At 44.9% G+C, this 26,905-nt stretch overlaps 1 protein-coding gene across 2 annotated transcripts in view; it reads right to left on the bottom strand.

Moving 5' to 3' along the window:
* The window catches only part of CLPB (ClpB homolog, mitochondrial AAA ATPase chaperonin), a 143,955-nt gene that overhangs the window by 105,129 nt on the left and 11,921 nt on the right, over nt 1-26,905 (bottom strand). Inside the window, exon 3 of one of the 2 annotated variants that reach the window (XM_030829044.1) lies at nt 5,814-5,900. The exons of the other annotated variant lie outside the window; for it this stretch is intronic. Within the exon in view, the coding sequence (XP_030684904.1) occupies nt 5,814-5,900 (87 nt within the window). The remainder of the gene's footprint in view (nt 1-5,813; nt 5,901-26,905) is intronic. 2 annotated transcript variants of the gene reach the window in all.

Genomic DNA, 26,905 nt, shown 5'->3' with positions numbered 1-26,905 from the left:
TGTGGCTATACTATTATGCATTCCTATCAGTGATGTATCAATATTGTTCTGTATCCTTGTCAGCCCTTAGTATTGTCAGTTTTCCTAAATTTTAGCTACTGTGGTAGGTATGTAGTGGTATCTCATTGTGACTTGGATTTGCACTGAGTATGTTTTTCATGTGCTTATTTGCCACCTATCTCTTTTTTGATGAAGCATCTGCTCAAATCTTTTGCCCATTTAAAAAAATTAGATTTTTTTTTATTATTGATTTGTAAGACTTCTTTATAAGTTCTGGGTACTATTGCTTTATAAGATACATGTTTTGACGGCTTCTCTTTTATGAATTAGAAATTATAAGAATCTAAGTCACAGAATTTTTCTTCTAAACCACTATCCTCTGCACATATACTCTAATTAAGGGACGAGGAATGACTTAAACTTCCAATTTACAAACATCTTAGTGCTGCTGGAACAGAGGGCCAAGAAGTACTTAAAACCTGCTAAAACTCATGAGACTATTTTTATCTCCATTGCAAGCACCTAACAATACTAGAGCTTTAAGGAAAGCTACATCTGGAGAAATGACTGTCCTATGAACAGCTTTTGGCCCCCCAGGCTCCGCACCTCCCAAAGCCCTGTTCTGGTCCGCCAGACTTCTGGAATGGTCAACAGTCGTCACACTCCATTGCTGGCCATTGTTCACTGGGAAAGGTAGGAGGCTCCCAATCCATCCCTCAGTGGAAGAGCAAATAGTGGGGCCTGTGGCTGCCTGGACATCAAAGTTGAGCAAACAGACCTGGCAGGCCCTGCCTCTCCGCCTACATATCCTGCAAATGCCATCTGAAGGAGCTTCCCCAAGGGGGTCATGACTTTCAGCTTGTCATAGCACACATCAAAGTTTGCACCACACACGAACAGGGTGCATGGGTTCGAATCAAGTCGCCCGAGAGCGGATACTCAGCCATTGTGTCCAGTTTTAATCCTGTGTTTTCCCAAGTAATTAAGCCTTCTTGCTTATGAACTTGTGACTAAGTAAAGCATCACCGAGAGGTTGTAACATCAAAGTGCCTTCCACCGTCTGTCCGTGTTTGGTAAAATTGGATTTCTTTCCCTTCTTAAAGAAAAACTAATTGAATTTAGCTGAAGGCTGTGTGTATTTGCACAAGCCGGTGAAGGCTATGCTAAGTCACAGTGATCATTCTGGGACCCTGTGGCTTAGCCTTTAGCTGGACTGGGTCAGAGTGCAATACAGAATGAAACACCCAGACTCATGCTAAACAAGTGCCTTGTGGCATAAGGCTTATAGAGGGCTCACTGTGGAGAAGGGGCCAGACCCCAATGACTGTTGCTTGAGTCAATACTATACCCAAGCTGTTACTAGGGCTGGCAAAAGGATTGTCCTAGTAGAATGTTGGTAAAGCTTTGGCAGCACGGCTACTGAAGACAATGGCCATCACATTACTCAAGTCCTTGATGTCGGCAGTCCAAGTAAGCTTCTTAAGGCAAAAGCTGTGACTGCTTATTCTCTGAATCCCTGATAGCCTAGCACATTAGCACCTGACACCACAGAGTTTTTAAATATGTTTGCTGGATATACATAATGATAATATATATTTTACATATATAAAAATATAAATATATATATAATATACAAAGATATAACTCTCTGTATCCCTTTTTTGCCCTATCAGGAAACTTCAATCTAAATTAATACTCAATTTCCCTAATTACTTAATTTACAGTAAATACGGCATGGTCCCATTCATGTTAAATTTGTACATAAACATGTATATAACAATTAATTTCTAGATAAAGAGAATTCAGGTGACTACTATTTTATATATGATTTTTACAAAAACAATAAATCTGTTTTCAGAAAAGAGAATCTCTGGTTCAATCTTTATACAATTATCTCTCCTTTAACCAATATGATTTCTGATCTTGATCCAGTTTTCCCTCTCCTGTGTATATTTATATTTGTATTTTAAGTCACTTCAAACTCTTTTTGGAAATAAAAGGAGAAAATAAATTATAAATTAAATTATTGTGCATATTTTTAAAGTGTAGTTCTATAGCACTGTTATTTCCTACTCAAAACTAAATAAAATGTACATACAGATCTAGAAATTCATAAGACGTTAAGCTCCTTAAAGATAGAGACTATTGTATTCTATATCCCTAAAGACTTAACAAATTATTAGGCAGCATTAGGGTGAAATGATTGGGCTACTCTGAGGAACTCTCTCTTGAGCTTGTGGCTGCCTACATCCTAAAGGAGGTGAAGGAGGTGAAGGTTCTCTGCTTTCAGCCTTGAATCAAGGGTGTTCCCCCTCTATCTTCCCTTCATCGAAATCTAATTCAAAGGTGGTAGCATTTCAGGCCTGACCAATATGATTCTGGAAGGATTTGGAGATTGATTATATGAAAATCAGTATATTTCTAATAAGGAAAAACTTACTGGCAGATTGTGCTGGTATGGATATGATAATCCTCCAAGACTACTCATAGGGCACCTTAATAATGATGCCTACTCACCCTGACCAATGTACTCCTGGTACTCCCTTTTTAACAAGTTCTACTTTTCCTTTTTCCCATGGCACTTATCTTCTGATATATTAAATAGTTTACGTATCCATTATACTCATTGTTTATTGTCTATCCACACCTTTCTCTACCAAAGGACCACAACTAATACAGAAATAAGCTCTATGTGGGCAGGGATCTTTGTTTTTCATCAACTTTATTTCAAGTACATACAACAGTACCTGGCAAACAGTAGGGACCAAAAAAAATTCTATGATATGAATACATAAATCCAACCCAAGAGTGTGCTATTTTCAGTAAAGATCTGTCCTCCCTGGATAGTGGAAGGAAGAGAAGGTCACAAAATGGATACTTAATTAGTCCTAGGAACCAAAGCAAGTAAATATAAGCCAACACTCTCACTGTGCTCAACAAGCATCACTGATTTGCTAACAGCTCTGGATAAAGACAGAGCAATCAGTTAAGCCAACAACTCATTAGATTCAAAGAGATGTGTCCCCAAAAGCACATCTACTAGCCATCTAATCACTAATTGACAGTATTTTTAAGCATTGTGTTGTTTCCTATTCAGTCTCAATCTTGAAAATCCTACACACAGAAGGGAACACACCTCTCCACCTCTCCTTCTTTAGCACCACTGGCTATTTCTTGCAGAGGGAAACAGCTACAAGCTGGGGGAAAAGACTGGTGCATGTGGTGAAGTACCAGTGGTATAGAATAACACGTGTGTTTGTGTACAGAGATCTAATGGGGGCATCAGGGACTAACAACCACCATTTATAACCTGTAGTACATACATTACCTTATTTGATTCTCAAAAGAATATGGTGAGGATCTATTATGCTGCCACATTGAGTCCCCTCACATCCTTTGCTTCGAGAGTATCCCATACACACTGCTCTGAAATCACTGATCATACTATACTATGTCTTTTTACCTGCATTTGTTTTCCCCATTAGACTGCAAACTCCCCAAGGTCTCGGATTCTGCAAACACTAGCACAGGGTCTGGCTCAAGGCATATATTTACCTAATGTTCATAGAAATAATTAATTTCTGATGAAGAAACAGGCTGTCCATGGAGTTCTGAAATTCAATTAAGGCTTGGAACCAGGACTGGACTCTAGGTCTCTCAACTACGAAGCCTATTTATATCAATTTTGTTTTAAAGAATAAGTGCACCAGACATCGTGGCTCACGCCTGTAATCCCAGCACTTTGGGAGGCCAAGGCAGGTGGATCACAAGGTCAGGAGATCGATACCATTCTGGCCAACATGGTGAAACCCCATCTCTACTAAAAATACAAAAAAAATTAGCTGGGTGTGGTGGTGTGCGCCTGTAGTCCCAGCTACTCGGGAGGCTGAGACAGCAGAATTGCTTGAACCTGGGAGGCGGAGGTTGTAGTGATCCGAGATCGCACCACTGCACTCCAGCCTGGCAACAGAGTGAGACTCCGTCTCAAAAAAAAAAAGAAAAAGAAAAAAGAAAAAAGAATAGGTGCTTGGAGCTAAAGAGGGCAAATCAGGAAACCGAGTGACTGAGAACAAGTCCACAACAAAGGAGCAGAGAAGAGAGACCCATCTCATGTACAGCTAAGTCTCTCAGTCAGTCTGAGGCAGTACCACCTCTATATTAAAAAATACCAGTTACATTTGTTCTTTCACATTTATAATCCTTTCACAGGTGGCCAGTACCCCTTAAACACCTACTTGCAGAAAGAATTGAAATTGGTACCTCCAAATATCAATTTCAATGGCTGTTACTAAAGTGCCCAGCCTGCTTTCTTTGAAAGTATCCCTTTTTGGGCCGGGCGCGGTGGCTCACGCTTGTAATCCCAGCACTTTGGGAGGTCGAGGCAGGCGGATCATGAGGTCAGGAGATCAAGACCACGGTGAAACCCCATCTCTACTAAAAATACAAAAAATTAGCTGGGCGTGGCGGCGGGCGCCTGTAGTCCCAGCTACTCGGAGAGGCTGAGGCAGGAGAATGGCGTGAACCCGAGAGGCAGAGCTTGCAGTGAGCCGAGATCACACCACTGCACTCCAGCCTGGGTGACAGAGCGAGACTCCGTCTCAAAAAAAAAAAAAAGAAAGTATCCCTTTTTGCTCTTATTTAATCAATTCTTTCGCACAATCATAGCTAGAGCAAATGTGTACTTCATCCCAGCACTTCCAGAATTATACAGACTCCAAGGCAGAAATCAGAACAGACTGAAATGGAAAGGCAGCATCAGCACTAGGCTGGTATCTGGCATCGGGAGGTGGCAGTGAGATAAAGTAAAAAACACAGATCATGGCTGGGCACAGTGGCTCATGCCTGTAATCCCAACACTTTGGTAGGCTGAGGGTGCAGGAGCACTTTGAGGCCAGGAGTTCAAGACCAACCTGGGTAGCACAGTGAGACCCCTATCTTTAAAAAAAAAAAAAAAAAAAATTAGCCCAGTGTGATGGTGCATACCTGTAGTCCCAGCTACTCAGGAGGGTGAGGTGGGTGGATCACTTGAACCCAGGAGGCCGGGGCTGCAGCGAGCCATAAATCGTGCCACTGCACTCCAGCCTGGGTGACGAAGCAAGACTGTATCTCAAAAAAACCCCAAAACCCCAAAACGCAGACCTTTCAGGCAGCCAGACCAGGTTCTAAATCCTGTCCATGTGACACAAATAAATCACTTTATCTCTTTGGGTTTCAGTTTTCTGAGCTACAAAATGAGCATAATATATATTTTGTGGAGTGACTGTAAGAATTAGATAACTCGCTACACAAAGTAAACTATTTCAATCTTTATACAATAGCTACAACTCTGATAGGATGGAGGAGGGGGCAGGAAAATAGCACAGCCTCCAATGGGAGGGAAAGAAGTCCCCCATCTTTCTTAGTTTCCATCAGAACCTCCAAAGAAAAAGCCCTTGGAGGAGCACTCACTGGGGACAGTAACTGCAGACTTCTCAAGATCAACAGACGGTAGGTAACAGAACATGACAATAACTTGCACCTATACACACAACCACTTACAACAGGCTTCCAAACATTTGGTTGCTACAATAATGCAAATGACTTGCCTAAGGTCACAAAGCCAATGACTGAGGGAGCTGGGATTCAAGCCTACATCTTTCTGGTCCACTGCTACTATACAGTCCAAAGCACCAGGTGAAGTCCAGTACCTCAGTCTGAATCTATCTTCCTGCCTCTGGAAGACAGCAGGGAGGCACACCAGGTGTGAGAGTGCTCAGGAGCACGGTCTGCAGAGATCTGCCTAAAGGAGCCCCTTGTGGAAGGAGGTCTCTCACCTGTTGTTTCGGTTGATGGCTGCCACCATGAGTGCTGTCCAGCCAAGTCTGTGCTTTGCATTGACATCTGCACCTTCTGACAACAGCCTAAAACAAGACAGAGGAATATTTTCAGTGTATGGCTTATCATGGATGTAAAAGTAGAAACAACCATGGAAGAAATGACACAGTCAACAAACAGAGGCTGAATGAGTCAGGAAATAGAGGCCTTTGAGGACTACATTCCCAATCTCAGCTCCTCTGGCCATTCTGTCCCATCATGGCTTCCCCTACCTCTCTCCTTCCCTTAAATCAGTCTGTCCCCCTTGTTATCTTCCAAACCCTTCGAGAAAAGAATGGCGCCTCCCTATCTTAATACTCTGACACTCTCACTCCCTTGGTCCAGAATGCTGTCTCCCTGCTCCTTTGCCTATTTGAATTCTCCTCTCATGGTATTTAATACAATTCTTGTGGCTTGTGGACTCCTGAGAAGGAAGCCTTCCTTAACTCATCCAATCCACAGCTCTTCCTTCCTTAATTTCCCAATGCTAGGAACAGAATGCCTGATGACATGTCTTATCTAGGTAGTTCTCAGTTCACAAAATGATCATATTCCTCAAGTTTATCTATATTGTGGTTGTTTGGAAATTGAAAATCCTTCAACCCAAGGAAAGATGGATACAATAGATTAGGTTCCTAGTGGAGTCCACGCAGACCCTACCAGCATCTATATGCCAGCGCCTAACACATTGTAGAAGCTCAATAATTGTTAAATAAATTAACAAACCAGAATTTAAAGTATCCCACTAAAAGTCTGAATTTTTGCTCCCAAGACAGGAGGACCAACAATGTAGGGGTGGGTAAATAGAATGAACTCTTACTGAGCACCTTCTACAAGCAGGAACTACCCCAGGTACTTTACATTCATGATTCCATGTACTCTTGAAACCACCTAAGGAGCTAAGAGTAATCGCCTCTTTTCAGGGATAAGGTAACAGGCTCACTGAGGTGAAATGACTTGCTTAAGGTCACACAGCTAGTTAAGGGGCAGTGCAGTGACTGGTTGGCAGTGACCCTACAGCCAGGCTCCTTCTCACCTCACCACCCTTCCTCCAGACAGAACCTGGCTCTAGATAACATGAAAGACAAACACTACACTGATGTCAGTGAATCGGTATGACATGCACTTGGTCCCCTGCTAGATTCTGGATGAGGGTGAGGAGAAGACATGGCTCAAGACAGCATATCAAAGAACACAGTGCCAAGAAAGGGAGGAGGGGTTTGGGAAGCTAGGAGGCTGTTTTTCAGTGGGTTCTAGCCAAAAGGCAGAGAGAGTCCAAAGGCTTGGGTTTGAGTCCTAGCACCATTCTTGTGCCACAATCTATAGTAAATGTCCCTACAGACCAAGTCAAATAAAATCTCTGTGTTGCGGATGTTAGCAGGTAACTACGGCTTGAGAGGATGACGAGAAACATCATGTACTAAGGCTTCTCTCAAATACTTTCAAAGGCACTGTCAAAGCCCAAGGCCGAGACAGACCACAGAACTGCACATCTCATGAGTGCTATGAATGGGACTATGGGTTGCAGGTGCATTACAACAAAACTTAACCCAGTCTCAGTGGCCAAAAAGGCCTCTCTGAAGAGGTGATGATAAAGGGGAACTGGCCAAACAAAAGGGGGTGAGGGAGGAGAAGGAGTGTTCCAGGTAGAGGCAGTACTCTTCACCTGGAGCAGGCACGGGGTACATGAGACCCCCTAAGAGGTCTGGTATGACTGGGGTACAACATGTGAGGCGAGAGTATTAAGAGAAGTTAGGAAACCTTCCTTTCTTACCTCTAGTTTGGAGGATTTATTCTGGTGAAGGTCTCTTACTATATTTAATGTTAAACTTCTTTTATGCAGAAACAATTTTCTATGGCCAAGAATGTTAAAGAAGCTAAGAACCCTGTCTAATTTACAAAATCTCTTCTCCTTGTTTAGCAGGCCACGTGATACGGTAGAGAGCGCATGGTTCTGATCCTAACTATGATCCTGATGAGATGGCCTCGCTTCTCTGACCCTCAGTCCAAAAGGCTAGAAAATCAGGATAGGCTGAAGAAAATCAGAGGCTTCTGAGGGAACAAATTTGAACTGTGTCTTGAAGAAGGGGAAGAGTTTAGAGAAGCGGAAGGAAGTGCACGTCAATCAAGGCAAGAAACAGGATATCACTGCGAAGCAGGAAAGGAACATTCAGAGACCATCAGGCAGCTCCATCTGGGTGACAGTTCACAGCAGAGAAACAGACAGCTGCTGAGGCATGCAGAGCCAACACAAGGCCTTGAATGTCAGACTAGGAGGCTAAGGCAGTAGGCATAAACCTTTCTGAGCTATGGGCTCTTTTGTGACTATGATCGAATTTCTTCCAGAAAAGCTCATAAGAGCATACACTCTCAAAAACATTTTTTTTACATATAATGATCAGGTGTTCGCAGCCCCCATGAAATCAGTAATGGACCCTAGGATAAAAGCTCAGTCTAAAGGTTTGACAGATTCCTGGCGTGCACGCTACTGTCCTGCGCTCCCACATCTAAGAGGGATATCACACATCTCTCCCAGCAGCTCTCGCTGTGGACCCTTTGAAAGAGCCTCAGAATCCTCTTCAAGGCCGGGCATGGTGGCTCACACTTGTAATCCCAGCACTTTAGGAGGCCGAGGCAGGTGGATCATGAGGTCAGGAGCTTGAGACCATCCTGGCTAACACGGTGAAATCCTGTCTCTACTAAAAATACAAAAAATTAGCCGGGCGTGGTGGCAGGCACCTGTAGTCCCAGCTACTCAGGAGGCTGAGGCAGGAGAATGGTGTGAACCTGGGAGGCGGAGCTTGCAGTGAGCTGAGATCACGCCACTGCACTCCAGCCCGGGCGATAGAGTGAGACTGTCTCAAAAAAAAAAAAAAGAATCTTCTTCAAAATACGTTCCAATCAGCCACCATCAATCCACTGAAGTTAGCAACAGAGAGAAAACCTACTTGCCCTTCCTTAGCTTCCCACCAAAGGCAGTGAGGTTGTCATTCAAGGTTTTGGGGCAAAAGAAATTATAAAATTAACCTAACCACTAAGCAGGCTGAATTTAAAGGGCAGAGGGTACAAAATGGGGATACGAAGACCAGTTTGGAGGCATAATACGACCTTGAGAGAGGAGCTTGGACAGAAAAATGAGAAAGGAGGGTGTAGCTAGGATAAACTCGGAGTGACCAAAATCCATCATGCCTCCAAAGGAACAATGACCCATGTTCCCCTGCCTGGACCCTGAAAATTGTGGAAGCAGCACTGCTCTAGAGGTAGGGCTGAAGAAAGAAGATTGAAATGCCTCCTCCTACTGCCCCTGAAGGGCTGAGTGCAGTCTAATAAAAAAAGAAATGGATGAATAAAGGGCGTTGGAGTAAGTCAGACCTTGATTTGAATTCTGATTCAGCTAGATAACTCTAAGCAAATCAAGGCTAATTTTCAGTCTTCTGACCTCTAGGATAATATCTCTAAGTTGCAAGATCCCAGCCTCGGCATATAGCAGGTATTCAATACAGACCCTACTATCCTATCTCACTTCCATCATTTTGATGGAACAAAGTGTTGCACTCTCAAGCTGGTAGTGGCAGGTTGGCCAATACCCAGGGATTCTAAGATGTGATCACACAGGATGACCTGGATAATTCAGCAAGGCTGGCTCTAGGCACTTTGTTCATTCATTCAGCAAACATGTGCACACACCCACTCTGTGCCCAGCCTCTTGCTGGCTACTGGGAAGTAGACAGACAGAGAGGTTCTTGCTTTCCAAGACCTGATCTATCTCTACCAGGCAAGATCTATCTCTTCTTTTCCTTCCCTCCTTCCTTCTTTTATAAATACATATGCATGGGTGTGTGTAGGTACGTGTGTGTCTATGTGTATAAAATTCTGCTTACAACTTTTTTCACAGAAAATTCTGTTTTAAGTATGCTCATATTGCTAAGTATGCAATAACTCCATTGTTTTTAACTGTTGCATAACTCCCCATGGGGTGTGTCCACATTTTCTTTCTCTGCTCTCCCAGGCATATCCGCCCGGGGAGCCTCTATCTCCCAGCCACCAAAAACAATGCTCACAGAACATCCTCTCCTATGTCCCCTTTTGGACCTATGTGAGCATTTCCCTGTGGCATGTACTTGGAGTGAGATCACTGGGTTCTAGAGTATGTGCACAGTTGATTTGACTAAATAGTGCCAAGGTCCTCTTCTGAATAGCTGCCCCATTGATCCTTCCACAAGCAGGACAGAGGTGTGCCTGTGTATCCCTCTTCCTGTCAACACTTGGCCATAGCCAGCTTTCTAATCATTGCCAGTCTAATGGGTGGGTGTAAAGGGCTATTATATTATTGTTTTATTTTGCATGTCTCTGATCACTAACAATTTTGAGCTATTTGTTACATGCATGTTTGCATTTTGGGATTTTCTCTTCTGTACATTGCAGGGTTTTCTATTTTAAGAGAAAGAACTGCTGGAAGAGGCACTTCTCTAAACCTGCTATCATTTCAATGAAAGAACATACGGGAAAGTCAGGAGACCTGGGTTCTAGCTCTAGCTCTGCCACCTACTATTCTAACATCCTAAAGGAAGGCACATCATCTGGCTAAGCTTTGTCTCTTCATAGGTCCAATGAGGATCACAATCCTCCCAGTGTCACAGGAGTTTTAGGAGGCAGCACTGAAATATGAAAGAAAGGGCTCTACAAACCTGAGGGGCCATTCAGAGGAGGAAATCTTGGTGTTCTTCAGTAAGACTCCAGCTTTCAGCCCTGCCCAGCTTCTTGACTGAGCATCATTCTTTGCAGTCTCTTGGGGCTGAGGTGTAATGGAAAAAAAGCAATGACCCTGGAGTCCAAAGGCTGGAGTTCAGATTCTAGCTCTGTCACTTACTAGCTGTGAAATGGAAGATATTAATCCCTCTTGTGCAAGGTGGTCATAAGGATTAAAACAGAACTTCATAAGGAGTGGTGGCACCTGGTAGATCAAGAAAGGACCGGGCTGGGTGCAGTGGCTCATGCCTGTAATCCCAACACTTTGGGAGGCCAAGGTGAGTGGATCATGAGGTCAGGAGATCGAGACCATCCTGGCTAACACAGAGAAACCCTGTCTCTACTAAAAATACAAAAAATTAGCCAGGCGTGGTGGCACACACCTGTAATCCCAGCTACTTGGGAGGCTGAGGCAGGAGAATCGCTTGAACCCAGGAGGTGGAGGTTGCAGTGAGCCAAGATCACGCCACTGCACTCCAGCCCGGGTGACAGGGCAAGACTCTGTCTCAAAAAAAAAGAAAAGACCACAAGAGAACCCAACCACAAATAACTCCGAAAGAGCTGGGTAGGCCCCTGCCCTGCCTCCCCTCAGTGCAGAGCAGCCCAGAAAGTTGGGATTTTACAAACCAGGTCTCCTGCATTTCACTCTGTTGCTTTGCAAGTGAATGCACAGTGGGCAGTCATTTCAAAGTCCTGGGCCAGCTAGGGGGCAGGCTGCCCGCTGAGAGCAGCTGAAAGGGCCTTTGAGGCCTGAGAAAACCACCCTTGCTCTCCCCTGTGATTTTCACCAATGGGCAAAATGTGACAAGTGAATTAATCTCTTTTAAAAAGAGCAATGCTTGTGACAGACTATGGTGTCTCTGAAAAGGTTAGGATTCCATCATCCCGGAGATGATGAGTAGAATGCTTAATGCAGGCTGCCACTCAGGGCAGAACAGCCTGTGTCCAGGGGCTAGGGAGGCAGGGTGGGCATAGTGGGCCTTTCTGGGCTCACTCCAGACTTGTGGAAGGCCCTTCCCTAATGAACTAGGTCTCCTGCTTGGCAGGGCAGCAGTAGGTGACCCCTATCTGGGGATTGCCCAGGGTAGTAGACACACAGTAGACCAAATTAGAAGTCCAGAGTTGAAGCCAGGCGTGGTGGTTCACACCTGTAATCCCAGCACTTTGAGAGGCCGAGGGGGACAGATCACCTAAGGTCAGGAGTTCGAGACCAGCCCAGCCAACAAGGCGAAACCCCATCTCTACTAAAAATACAAAAATTAGCCAGGTGTGGTGTCGGGCACCTGTAATCGCAGCTACTCGGGTGGCTGACGTATGAGAATCACTTGAACTCGGGAGGCAGAGGTTGCAGAGGGCTGAGATTATGCTACTGCACTCCAGCCTGGGCAACAGAGAGAGGCGCCATCTCAAAAAAAAAAAAAAAAAAGGTCCAGAGTTGAATCCAAGCTCTTGCACAACTCTCAGGCAGTAGAGTGGGTCAGAAAAATCAGCAGCAAAGATCTCGTTTCAAATCCAGGTTCTGGGGGCCGGACGCGGTGGCTCACACCTGTAATCCCAGCACTTTGGAAAACGGAGGCAGGTGGATTACCTGGGGTTGGGAGTTCGAGATCAGCCTGGCTAACAAGGTGAAACCCTGTCTCTACTAAATATACAAAATTAGCTGGGCGTGGTGGCGCACGCCTGTAATCCCAGCTACTCTGGAGGCTGAGGCAGGAGAAAAGCTTGAACCCGGGTGGTGGAGGTTGCAGTGAGCCAGGATCATGCCACTGCACTCCAACCTGGGTGACAGTGAGACTCTGTATCAAAAAAAAAAAAAAAAAAATCCAGGCTCTGGCGGGTGGATCACCTGAGGTCAGGAGTTTGAGATCAGCCTGACCAACATGGTAAAACCCTGTTTCTATTAAAAATATAAAAAATTAGCCTGGCATGGTGGCCGGTACCTGTAATCCAAGCGATTCAGGAGGCTGAAGCAGGAGAATCACTTGAGCCCAGGAGGCAGAGGTTGCAGTAAGCCAAGATCACGCCACTGTACTCCAGGCTGGGCAACAAGAGCAGAACTCCATCTCAAAACAAAACAAAACAAACAAAAAAAACAAATCCAGGCTCTGTTACTTACTAGGTGAGGAGTGCTGGATGAATGAATGACTTAGCCTCTCTGAATCTCAACTGCTTCCTTCATTTACATGATAGCTCCTGCTCTCTAAGCCTGTTTCTGCATCTGTTAAAAAAAATGGAGAGCACCTCACCAACCCTACTATATATGTCATATAGGGGTGCTATGAAGAGACAGTGAGACAAAATACGTAAAAATACTTGGGATGCAATAAAGCACTGTACAAAATAGCATAGGAAGAGCTTATACTATTCTTATCACTTTCCAATTCGTGTTCACTCGATTTTAAAGAAGTGATAGAGTAACTAGGATGATACATTAAAAGGTATACACAGAACTTGGAACATAGTATGTGCTCAGAATTACTAGAGGATAGATAAATGAACTGTCTAAAATTCCCAGGCAAGGGCAGCGGCAGGAAAGGGAAGGTTCCCTAGCCCAAGAGCTGAAGATTACCACAGGAGAAGGACAAATCAGTCGGGAAAAACATAGCCTGCTCCCATCCATCAGTGATCTTGGAGAGTCCAGCAGGCTAAAGACCAAAGAGGTAACAGCTATTACCACTGATTGGGGAAGGGGCAATGAAGCAGTCAAGCTTTCTCTTTCTGCTGTGAGTGCCTCTGTATTGTTTGAAGTTGTGTTGTTTTTATAACAATGACCATACTATTATTCTTTTTTAAAATAAAACTTTCTTAGGAAAAAAAAAATCCTATACTTTAAGAAGCCTTCCCTAAGATGGCCTTGTTGCCACCACAATCCCCTGTGCTAACCCGTATCAATGTAGTTATCATACTGTCCACAGGTCTAACTTCCCCAGTAGGCAGCATGTCCTTCTAGAAACAAGGACTTGCCTTCATCTCTCTGCTCCAGGTGCCTGCCATGGCAGTTGGCACACCACAAAGCTCGGGGTCTGAATGAATGAATGTCTACAGCACTTACCTATATTAACTTCTCACCAATACTTCTGTCTGGTGCTGGAAGTTACCTGTTTTATAACTGTATGCTTGCCTTTTTCAAAGAACTTAGGCTTCTATGTATATGTAGGAGGGTGTGGGTGCAGCTTCTCAGTCTCAGGGCTGAGGACATTTGTGGATAAAGGCCTAGAGGCTAGAGGTCACAAATTCCAGTCATGGTTCTATCACTTACTAGCTATGTGACCACAATAAATGTCTTTGTCGTCCTTACTTTTATCTACAGTAAAAGAAGGAAATCAAGTGAAATTATTTCTGAAGTCCCTACCAGCTCTATAATGTTATCATTCTAAATATGTGCAGCATCAAAATGAAAATTGAGTAGATTCCTAGCAGACACTGCATTCAGCAAGACTTCCAACGAAAAGACAACTCCCCAGGCTCTGTTTGTAGGACGGAGAGACAGAGTCACAGTAAGGGACACAGGGGCAGCTTTGAGTTATTCTGGCTAACTAGCTCTTCCACTCAGAGGAGGGAGGTACCACTTGATTTTTCTTCCTTTCTTTAGGACCAATCAATACAAAGCGGCCACTGAACTTCAATGATGCATTGTTCCAAGTGATTTCCGGATCCTTCACATGAACCAGCCCTCAGCTGCAGCTGGGGAGGGGCTGAAGGGTAGGGAGCCCTATCCCACCTGCATCAGAGGCCTGGAAGCACTGAGCCATGCAGACCCAATCATGATTGCTATCTGGGCAACAGGGCCCTGGCTGGAGCCTCACAGAAGGCGCTGTTTACAGTAATAACAGCACCAGGCCCTGCTGTCTGAGCAGAGGCAAGGTGCCTGGGGCCAGAATCCCCAGGCAGCCTCCATCTGTGCCTTATCTACTCTGCCAGCCAGGGCTGGGAGGGGCAGGGCAAGGGAGTAAAGGCTGCTTATAGACCCCTCAAGCCTGGGACAGCAGACTTCAGGCAGGGACATGGTGCTTCAACTCCATAGACAAGGCCTCTCCGGCAACTTCTGCATTTGCTACTCGAACTCAGCACCCTTCTCCAAGGCCTAGCTGGGGACCCTTCCGTGAGGAAGCTCTCCAGATGCTCTCACTTCAGTGAGATGGCCCACCAAGCATTCTTTCATGCCTGGAGAACTCCAAGGGAGTGAGGGTAGTGATGGAGGGGAGAGGCTGGCAGGTATGCAGTACCTACCACAAATGCAAGTGTACTGTGGAATGTGTCTGCATGTTTCATAACTGGCTATTTCCTATCACAGAAAACTTTAAAATTTCTAAACTTAAAGAATGATCTGCAGAGATTAATCAGTCCAAATCTTCCTTTTACACACATAGATAGGGAGGCTCAGAAAGCATACCCTTTGGAAAAGACTGATCTATATATGAGCCTGCCTCTGTCTGTCTCTTCCAGGCTGTGTGACTGTGGGCAGATCACACTACCCTCTCTGAACCTCAGTCATCTTACCCTATCAGCCTGCCAGCCCTACCTAACATGGGTGCTGAGATGACCAAAGGAAATAATGTTTGTGAGGGCACTTACATTTTCCAAATCTTAGTTGCTATTATCACAATTGTTATGTTTGTTGAGGCACACAGTGGAGGAGCTGAATCACAACCTCAGTGAATACTTGCTGGATCAAATGAAAAAAGTGTAACACTCGGTGATCATTCTTTGCCCCATCTCTCTTACAGAAACTTGGCCCACATTAAAGTGCTTAGATTATTTTTTAACTTTTTATTTTGAAATAATTTCAAACTTATAGAACAGTTACAAAAATCACACACACACACAAACCCCTTCAAACAGCCTTCATGCCGGGTGCGGTGGCTCAGGCCTGTAATCCCAGCACTTTGGGAGGCCAAGGCAGGCGGATCACCTAAGGTTGGGAGTTCGAGACCAGCCTGACCAACATAGTGAAACCCCGTCTCTACTAAAAAATACAAAATTAGCCTGGCATGGTGGCACATGCCTGTAATCCCAGCTACTCGGGAGGCTGAGGCAGGAGAATCGCTTGAACCCAGGAGGCAGAGGTTGCAGTGAGCCAAGATTGCGGCACTGCACTCCAGCTCGGGTGACAGGGCAAGACTCTGTCTCAAAAAAAAAAACGAAACAAACAAATAAATAAATAGCCTTCACTCATATCCTGTTTACATTTTGTTTCATTTGCTTTTCCATTCCTCTTCTATTTTTTTGCTGGACTATATGAGAATTAATTTCAGATACTATGCCCCTTTACTCCCAAATACTTCATCGAGCATATACCAGATGCATTGGTACATGCATCTGGTACCTAGTACCAGAGCATTCTCTTACAGAACCACTAACTAATGATGACAAAATTCAGAACATTTAACATTGATATACTATTTTTATCTAATATATAGCCCATATTCAAATTTCTTCAATTATCCCAATATTCATTATAGCAATCTCCCCCTATGATCCAGATGCAAGCCAGGATCAATATCAGGACCAAACACTGCATATGTTTCAATTTCATCTAGGATAGTTCTTCAACCTTTCTTTGATTTTCATGATATTGACATTTTTTGCAGAATAAGGCTAGTTTGTTTGTAGAATACCCTTCAATGTGGATAACAATTTTTGAGGTACTACTTATTATGCATCCATCCATTCCATAAACTCTTCCTAAGGACTGGTTATTACAGGACTCTGAGCAGGGCACTCAGGGTACTGTGATGAATTCTGTGGTATCCTTGCCTTCAAAGCATTCACTGGACAGCTACACACTGGGCAAACAGCTAAAATACAAGCAAGGACCCTAGAGGAAGGTGCCATGAGAGTACAGGTCAGAGCAAGAGAGCCACAGGGATGACTTCCTAGAGGCAGAGTGTGCCAGAAAGGATGGGCCAGAAGCACAGATTCCCAGAGTGACCTTCTGGGATCCTCTATGGCAAACATCTTTGCTTCCCCAGGCAGTGTGTGCCAAGGCTGAGACTGCATAAAACACGAAAGTCCAACAATACAAGGCCATAAACAGGAGGGAGTGGCCCAAAGCAACTTCATCTGGGTACCCCTGCCCAGAGCTATTAATACATGCATTTCCCAGAGAGTCAGTAGCTGCCGTGGTGAGAAGGAAAGGCGTGTGCAGGACCTGAGGTGTGGGAAAGGGTCATAGGCGCCACCTACTGGCCCCACAGCAGGCCTCCTGGCTGGCTGCCAGGAAACCTGTCACACTACAGCAGTGAGACACAAAAGTGGTTCAAACTTCTCAAACAGTGAAACAGTGTTGGTACTTGAGCCACCTTTTGTGAAGTTCAGGAATCCCACAAAATTTCCAGTAAAGTAGAGACAGTGAAAAGCCAACCGTAAAACCTGGCCTCTTCAGGCAAAAGTGTGGCCTTCACTCACTCAACAAAACTGAAGTAACATCTCCAAGCCAGCCTCTGTGCTGGGCATTGACAGACACCGAAATCAATCAGACATGAATCTTGCCTACAAGGAGCTCTTATTCTGAGCTGGAGGAGGGAAAATGAAACAAGCGCACAAATAAGTGCACTAAGTATCACAGGTGCTCAGAGATGTTTACACAGGCTCAGGGAGCACAACTCACTGCCTTGCAAAGCTCTTGAATGATGGAGTTCAAAAGAGCTCACATTTCTTGAGCTGCCTACTACGCAACAGATACTTGACATTTATGATCTCATTTGATCCTCTGAAAGAAGCCCAAGTCTTACAGAGTGTAAATGACTGATTAAGATTACAAGGCCAGGCTGGGCACAGTGGTTCATGCCTGTAATCCCAGCACTTTGGGAGGCTGACGCAGGCAGATCACAAGGTCAGAGGTTGAAGACCAGCCTGACCAACATGGTGAAACCCCATCTCTACTAAAAATACAAAAATTAGCCAGGCGTGGCCGGGCGCGGTGGCTCACGCCTATAATCCCAGCACTTTGGGAGGCTGAGGCGGGCGGATCACGAGGTCAGGAGATCGAGACCATCCTGGCTGACACAGTGAAACCCCGTCTCTACTAAAAAAAAAAAATACAAAAAATTAGCCGGGCGAGGTGGCGGGTGCCTGTAGTCCCAGCTACTTGGGAGGCTGAGGCAGGAGAATGGCGTGAACCCCGAGGGTCGGCGCCTGCAGTGAGCCGAAATCGCGCCACTGCAGTCTAGCCTGGGCAACAGGGAGACTCCGTCTCAAAAAAAAAAAAAAAAAAAATTAGCCAGACGTGGTGGCAGGCACCTGTAATCCCAGCTACTCAGGAGGCTGAGGCAGGAGAATCACTTGAACCCAGGAGGTGTAGGTTGCAGTAAGCTGAGATTGTGCCACTGCACTCCAGCCTGGCGACAGAGTGAGACTCCGTCTCAAAAAAAGGAAAAAAAAAGATTACAAGGCCAATAAGTAGCAGCTGGGGATGGAGCCCAAGCTCTATGGAGCCACACTGCCTTCCAGGGCTCATATGCCAAATTCTTCCCTTCTTTCCCAGATTTAGCATGCGTCAGCACACCATAGTTGTCTGATGGGACCAATCAGCTGACAGAAAATAAGGAAAAACCTCAAGTGGAAAGGAGTTTACTTGAGGGGTGAAGATACTTTCTGTTTAGTCCTGCTTCCTAGAACCTTCTCTCTTGGAAGTTCCAGTTCCTTCTAGTCTCATGCTGAGAACGTTCCAAGCCTATCCTTTCTTCTTTCTGGTAGTCTCCATACTACCACCACTACTTTCACATAGTACATATTCACATTTCAAATATTACAAATTCACAAGCAAATACAAAGCCTTAAAGTATCCTTACCTTTAGGTTAAAACAAGCTCTGCAAACAAATCCAATCAAAGGGTTACAGGACATAGGAAGCCATGAATCTCAGAAGGCTGGGCTGATTACAAGCTTAACAGAACCTAGGAGTGTAATGCAGCTGCCAAGAAAGCCAATGCAAGGTCGGGCCATATTAATAGAAGTATAAAATCTTTAACAAAGGGGATAGTTGCCCTGCTCCTCACAATAATGGTCATGCCACACTGGAATTCAGAGAGGGCACCAAAACTTTGTGGCTGTTTATTTTAAAATGACTAGGATGAGGAGGAGACTTCAAACCACAGTTTAAGGAACCAAGGCTCATATAGCTTGGAGTCCTGTCTCCTAAGAGTTAAAAATCTGGAACAGGAAAAGGAAGCCATGTAGTCCTAGAAGACAGAGCTGGGACCAAATGAGGGGAGTTGCAAAGGGAGCTAACACATAATGACAGCCCGTCATGTGCCAAGTGCTATGCCAGGTGCTTTCACACTATTATTTCAGAGCTCATCAGAAGATAAAACTGTTTTCTACTACTAATTACAAATTGTTTTTACTTACATTACTCCAACTGCCCAGAAAGTCTTTCTGCAAAGCTCCTTGTATACAAATACTACCTATCTCTAGACCCAAACTAAAGGCAACCTTGTCTGTGAAGTCCTAACTTTTCACCTGTACTAATTACAATTCTCTTCCAGACCGCAAGTTCCTTGAAAGACAGAGGTCATCATGACATATTTTTCTCCTCCTCAATGCCTAATAAGACATCGCTCATAACAGGCCTTAAGAATGAATAAATGCCAAAGAATGGCTGGGCGCGGTGGCTCACGCCTGTAATTTCAGCATTTTGGGAGGCTGAGGCAGGCAGATCACCTGAGGTCAGGAGTTCGAGACCAGCCTGGCCAATATAGTGAAACCCCGTCTCTAGTAAAAATACAAAAATTAGCCAGGCATGGTGGCACGTGCCTGTAATCCCAGCTACTTGGGAGGCTGAGTCAGAAGAATCACCTGAACCTGGGAGGCAGAGGTTGGACTGAGCCAAGATCGCGCCACTGCATTCCGGCCTGGATGACAGAGCAAGACACCATCTCAAAAAAAAAAAAGAAAAAAAAAGAAAAAAGAATGAATAAATGCCAAAGAAGATACAGAAATGGCCAATAAGCACATAAAAAGATGCTCACATCATTAGCCATTAGGGAAATGCAAATCGAAACCACAATGAGATACCACTCCACACACTAGGTTGGTTGTAAGTGATGACAACATTGATGACAATAATTGTTGGTGAGGATGTGGAAAAGGTAGAACCCTCACACATTGCTTTTGAAAACGTAAAATGGTGAAGCCACCCTGGAAAACGGTTGGGCAGTTCCTCAAAATGTTAAATGTACAGTTACTCTATGGCCCAGCAATTCCACTCCTAGGTATACACTGAAGAGACATGAAAACATACATTCACATAGAAATCTGTACACGAATGTTCATAGCAGCATTATTCATAATAGCTAAAAAGTGGAAACACAAATGTCCATCAACTGACAAATGATATCCTGTATGGATGTACATCCAATAAAATGTAGTACATCCATACAGGGAATATTATTCAACCACGAAAAGGAATAAAGTACTGATACATGCTACAACACAGATGAACCTTGAAAACATTAAGCTCAGTGAAAGAAGCCAGACACAAAAGGCCACATATTGTATAATTCCATTTATATGAAATATTCAGAACAGGCAAATCCAGAAATAGAAAGCAGATTAGTGGTTGTAACATCTAGGGGGAGAGGAGAATGGGGAGTAACTACTATTGGAACCAGAGTTTTCTGAGGGTCTGGGGTTGGGTGGGAGAGTGATAAAACATTCTGGAATTAGTGGTGCTGGTTGCACAATCTTATAAATGTTCTAAAATCCACTAAATTGTATATTTTTAAAGGTTGAATTTTATGGTATGTGAATTATACTTCAAAAGAAAAAAGAATGAATATATATTCAATCAGAATCTGCCTATTCTTCAGGAGGCAGAGAGTGCCTCATACCTAGAGAAACCCAAAGAGAGCTGGATGTTGACCATCACAGAAGCTAAAGTGGGGACCTGAATACTGGAAAGGAAATCAGGCTGGAGACAAAAGTGCCTAAGATCCTGTCTGACCCATCTAGGGGTTGTGACTGAGCCCCTGATGTGCCCTGGGAAGGATCCTGCCCCTCCCCACCCCTGCTGGACTCTGAGCCCCAGGGAATTCTTGGGGCCTCCTTCAATTGTTTGTGCTTTACATCCCGCCCCAGTACACTGTCCATCTGCAAAGGCTGGTCAAACACACAGGCTTCACAGGACGCCTGGGTGCTATCCCTTCAAACAAAAGGGCATTGAGATGGAAGCCTCAGCCTAGCCTCAAAGAGGATTCTTATGCAGCCTTCCTGAGCCTTCCATCCACATGAATGGAGGATCCTGGAGACCAGTCAGCCTGCCCAGCTGCTGCCTAGGGCTGTGCTCTCCTGCTGGTTAGCCTTTGGAGAATAAACAAGGTTTCTATCAACCAATCAATCAACGGGCCAGACTCCCTCTGTACCATGTGTCTTCTGAGTGCCAGCCAGCCTTGTGTGACTTACTACTTATTACGGTGAAGGCAGGAGAAGGAGGTGCCATACACCTTGCTGTGACAGGGCTCACAGCATAGGTCAGGAGAAATACATAAGAAGCAACTGGAGAGAAAAGCGAAGAGATGAATCAGTAAACATGACACACCAATGGTGTGAGGCAGGTCAATTATCATCCCTACTTTGCAGGTGAAGAATCTAAGGTTAAAGAGGTTAGACAACTTTTCCAAGGTCACAGAACTAACCAATGGTCACAGCTGGGATTCAAGCCTTGCTTTGTCAGACTCCAAAGTCCTCACCACTGCTTCCTGCTAATGATAAGAAATCCACTTGAAGGCCAGATGCAGTGGCTCATGCCTGTAATCCCAGCACTTTGGGAGGCTGAGGCGGAAGGATCACGAAGTCAGGAGTTCAAGACCACTCTGGCCAACATGGCGAAACCCCGTCTCTACTAAAAATACAAAAATTAGCCAGGTGTGGTGGCACACGCCTGTAATCCCAGCTACGCCGGAGGCTGAGCCAGGAGAATCGCTTGAACCCAGGAGTCAGAGGTTGCAGTGAGCTGAGATCGTACCACTGCACTCCACCCTGAGTGACAGAGTGAGACTCCATCTCCAAAAAAAAAAGAAAAGAAAAGAAATCCACTTGTATCTGCATCCATTGACAGAATCACAGGAGAGGACGACTGATTGCCTTAGAAGGACTTTGGGCCTAGGGTTCTCTTGCTCAGAAGGGAGGAACACAAAGGAGGCAGGACACAGAAGAGCGTCAAAGTTCAGAAAGTGAAATTTTCTGAGGTTTTTTCAAAAAGGCAGAGACAGAACAGGAACTATAAGGCAAGCAGCTTAAGTGAATATTAGAAGCCCGGTAACACACTGGCTTGATTGTTTTCAATATTCTTGGATTCATCTCTGTTTCTCAGTTTCCAGGAAAATTCCTTGGGAGAAAAATTCCAATTGGTTCTGGTGGTGCTGACATGAATTGCGTTATGATTTTAATTAAGCTGGGATTTTAGAGGAGAGATAGCACTTGGGCCACAGAAATGATGGTAGGGAGGCAGAGCCTGACAATTGCCCCTGCTGTTAGGCCCTGAGAGATTACAGCTTTGTGGCCTACACTGCCTCAAGGGGCAGGAACATGCCCAAGATGATGCCTGGCACATACAAGCAGGAAGGCACTCACATTAGTTCATGTTCCTCAGCCATGAGAATGGCTGCTGATCATATCGATCCCCTCTCAACCCATCTCAGCTGCCACTGCCGTAAAAATAAAGACAAAACTTCTTCATGTGGCCTCTGATGCCCTGTAGGGTCTGCTTGTTCTAGGCTCCTGGCACCTTCCTCTAGCTGGAGTACCACTGACCTTTTTCAGTCCTTCACACTGGCCTTGCTTCCTCCTCCTGCAGGATTCTTGTAAATAAAAGTTCCTTGTGCTAGAGAGCTCTTCCCAACCTTTTCCACCTAGATAAACTCTTCCTTATCCTTCACTTCCAAGCTCAAGCTTCCTCTGACCAGGGGAAATCTGGCTGTCACAGGCTCTCCTGATTCTCTGTGTCCTTCCTTTGCAGCATTTGTACTAGTAATTTCGCATTTGTAGGATTCATGTCTGACAAGGGTTTGAGCTCCATGAGGCAAGTCCTGTACATGTCTGACTACTGATCTACCAAGCACAGTGCCACACATAGTAGGCACTATTTGTTCAATGAATAAACGATTGAACTACTTCATTTTTGTTTGTCTTCTGTTTATAGGTTTATTATGACTGTAATAGCTACACAGTTTGCTTAACTTTTTATCATTTACAAAACACTTTTAGGCAGGCGTGGTGGCTCACACCTGTAATCCCAGCACTTTGGGAGGCCAAGGCAGGAGGATTGCTTGAGCCCAGGAGTTCAAGACCAGCCTGTGCAACATGACAAGATCTTGTCTCAATTAAATAAACAAACAAACAAAAACACAAAACACTTTCAATGGCTGGGCATGGTGGCTCACGCCTGTAATCCCAGCACTTTAGGAGGCTGAGGTGGGTGGATCAAGAGGTCAGGAGTTCAAGACCAGCCAACATGGTGAAACTCTGTCTCTACTAAAAATACAAAAATTAGCTGGGTGCAGTAGCGGTCGCCTGTAATCCCAGCTACTCGGGAGGCTGAGGCAGGAGAATGGTTTGAACCCAGGAGGCAAAGGTTGCAGTGAGCCAAGATTGTGCCACCGCACTCCAGCCTGGGCAACAGGGTAAGACTCTGTCTCATGGGAAAAAAAAAATTTTTCAATAATATTCAGTAAGTATTTGGTAACTATTTACATGCACAGTGATGAACAACACAGCAATGGTCTGCTGCCCTCCAAAACTCAGTGTTGTGAGGGAGAGAAGGAAACAGATAACTCATCCCAACAGAAGGTGGTAAGTGCTCTCACTTATATAGTACTTATATAATACAGGGTGCTATGGGAATCCACAGATACTGGTGTTGTAGGAGTTATTAAGAAATTATTTCAGGCAGATAAGAGAGGAAAAGAGGTCCATGGGAAGTTTTCGTTTTTTAAAGCATCTCCAGAAAAGTTTCTGGTAAAGCCCTGTTCTTAGAGCCAGTCGGCAACCTTTGATATGCAAATGAAGGCCATTAAAAAAACTGGGTCCACCCGGCGGAGCACAGTGGCTCACGCCAGTAATCCCAGCACTTTGGGAGGCCGAGGCAGGCGGATCACCTGAGGTCGGGAGTTCGGGACCAGCCTGGCCAACATGGAGAAACCCCGTTTCTACTAAAAATACAAAACTAGCTGGATGTGGTGGCACATGCCTATAATCCCAGCTACTCAGGACAAGGCGCCCTGCATTTGCATATTAAAATGCTAGGGTGGGAGGGCCAGCTTTTTTGCGGGGTACATGAATGACATGCCTAGTCAAACCAATCCCTTGAGTCCTATGCAAATCAGATACCGCCTCCTCCAGCCTCTGTATATACCTGGCTGGTATCCATGGCAGGTGGGGTTCCCTCTCTTGGCTTTGGAGCCCCCCTCCCTCTGTCTCTGTACAGGGGAGCTTCTTCCTTCTCCCTTCCTTCTTGCCCCTCCTTCCCTATTAAACTCTCTCCTCCTTAAAACCAATCCACGTGTTTCCGTGTCATCTTATCTAATTCGACGTGAGACAGGAGCCCTGGTGTCCCTCCACTCATCAGAGCCGTATCACTGGGGGATCATGGCAGGCTTTCAGGAAGATGTGACAGTGATGACCGAAGGATGAGGAATTTTCCAGACAAGGAATCACCTGCCTGGAATGCTCACAAGATCCTGGGAGAGTGATCAGTCAAGTATCATCAGAGATATTTTACAGTGGAGGCCCCCGAGGAAACTGAGGGACTAGCCCAAGGCCACACAGGGCTGGCTGTGCTTTTCAGTGACATGACCTCTCCCTCCAGGCCCCCTGCATTAGGCCCTGGCTGTTCTCTGCTCATGGCCAACTGCCTGCCTCTGCAGGGCTTCTGGGCAGTTGACCAGCTGCTCCTACAACTCACCTACCCATGAAGTTATAGAGAAGCTGCTAATCCAATCTTTCCCAATTGCCTTCCATCACCAGGGAACAAGCAATCAGAGCCTCAGCAAGCCACATACCCCATAAAAGAAGCCAGGCCCTGGGCCACTCTGTAGAACTGCTTGAGAGGTACAAGGTCTACTTGAGCAAGCCTAGGGTTTCAGTGTGCGATCTGGACCCTTCCAGGACTCAGCTTTCTCTGAACACTAGGAAACTGGCTGGGCACGGTGGCTCACGCCTGTAATCCCAGCACTTTGGGAGGCCAAGGAGGGCGGATCACGAGGTCAGGAGATCGAGACCATCTTGGCTAACATAGTGAAACCCCGCCTCTACTAAAAATATAAAAAATTGGCCAGGCGTGGTGGCAGGCACCTGTAGTCCCAGCAACTTGGGAGGCTGAGGCAGGAGAATGGTGTGAACCCGAGAGGCAGAGCTTGCAGTGAGCCGAGATTGTGCCACTGCACTCCAGTCTGGGTGACAGAGCAAGACTCTGTCTCAAAAAAAACAAAAAACAAAAAAAAACTAGGGAACTGTATTTAAAAGTTCTCAGTGGGGACCCCATGAACAAGACTTGGAAGCTAAGACTTAGGGAAGGTCAGTGACTTATTAATGGTCACATAGCTTGTTAGTAACTATGACAAAAGTAAAATGAGGTCTTTTAATTCTAAAACTCTTGTATTCTTTCTGTAACATTATGATGCGTTTCCAACATTCTGGAAACGCATTCAAAAACCCTGTGTACACCCTAGCATTCAAAAAACTGTGTGATGATCTTCAGAAACTCTCACTATAAGTATCAAATTACAGGAGTGATGCCCTTGAGGCCTTGACCTTTGGTCTAGGATAAAGCTTCTGTTTCAATCCAGTGCAAGCCACAAGGATATTTACATACTTCCTGATTAAGAGAGCTGGATGTTTTGGTTGCTCTGATGCCATCATTAATATCTTCCCATCCAGCCAAAATGATACGACAATCAATAAATAGCCTCTCTGAGGCCCCGAGACAGCCAAATGTATTTACCAGCCAGGGTTTTGTTAATTAGATAAAATCCCTGGATCAATGTGCAGGACATTTACCTATGCTGTAGCTAAGTACATTCTGGACACCTCAATCCTGGCACATGGACAGCAAGTGCCTCAAGCCCCAAGCTGGGGCATCCAGGGACAAGAACCAAACCAAGCTGTCAATGTGAAGCTAGAATAAATGTGTTTACCCCTCAACAAAGCCCAACCCTTTCTTTTTTCCTGAACTGTAAACCAAATCAGATTTTTTTCCCCAAAGCCATCTAGTAAACCAGTTTGGGCTAGTATGAAGTTCTTTATTTTCTAAAGCCATAAAACCAGAAATCAAAACAGGACACCAAAAGAATCTTGTAAATGATAATTTAAGAGGCAACACGGCATGTATAGTGGGAAGTCAGAAAGACCCAGAGGTTCTACTGACTAATTGACATTTCCATTGGCATGTTGAATTCAGCATGTTTAAAACTGAACTCATAATCTTTTCCCCCAAACCCAGTGTTCCTCAGGGATCCACATCTCGGTGAATGGCAAGAGCATCTACACAGACGATCAAGCCAGAAAACTGAAATCCATTAAGACCGTTTTCTCCCTAATCAACCATGTCCAATCATATTCATTCATTTATTGAACACTTACTGTGTGGCAGGCACTGTACCAAGCACTGTCCTAACCATCACCAAGTCCTATCTAGCTTACTTCCTCCATCTCTGCTGCTGCCATCTTAGTCTACCTCACATCTTCTCTCATTTGGACTACTCCAGCTGCTTTTCAACCAGTCCTCCAGCATCCACCACAGATCTCTATGTGGTAGAGAATCTGTTCTCTACCAAACAACCAGAATGATCTTTTAAAACTGCAGATCTCTATCATGTCACAATGTGTACCTGTTAGTCTCTCTTTCTCACACATACACATACTGGCTGAAAATTCCTCAATGGTTGCCCATGCTCTTAGGACAAAAATAAAAACTGTTAATATGGCCTACACACCCAGTGTGGTATGGTCCCTGCTTAACTCTCCAACCTCATTTGACACCACTCTCCCCCTTGCTTTCTAGGGTCCAGCCTTATTGGCCTTCTCTCAATTCCTCAATTTCTCCACATCTTTGACTCAGGACCTTCCACCTGCTGTTCCCTCTAACTGAACTGTCTTCCGCCTTTCTCTTCATCCTTAAGAGTTCACTTCAATCTCATTTACCAGAGGCTTTGATCTAGGACTTTGATCTCTAGAACTGAGAGCAATACATTTATGCTGTTTATAAACCACTCAATCTGTGGTACTCTGTTATAGCAGCCCAAACAGACAAAGACAGTTGCCTTCGGTGACTAGCTTTTTTCACTTAGCATATTTTCAGGGTTCAT

This window comes from Nomascus leucogenys, chromosome 15 (assembly GCF_006542625.1).
Source record: "Nomascus leucogenys isolate Asia chromosome 15, Asia_NLE_v1, whole genome shotgun sequence".
Taxonomy (NCBI): domain Eukaryota; kingdom Metazoa; phylum Chordata; class Mammalia; order Primates; family Hylobatidae; genus Nomascus; species Nomascus leucogenys.
The sequence above is the reverse complement of the archived record's forward strand: the minus strand, read 5'-3'. Positions and strand labels throughout refer to the sequence as shown.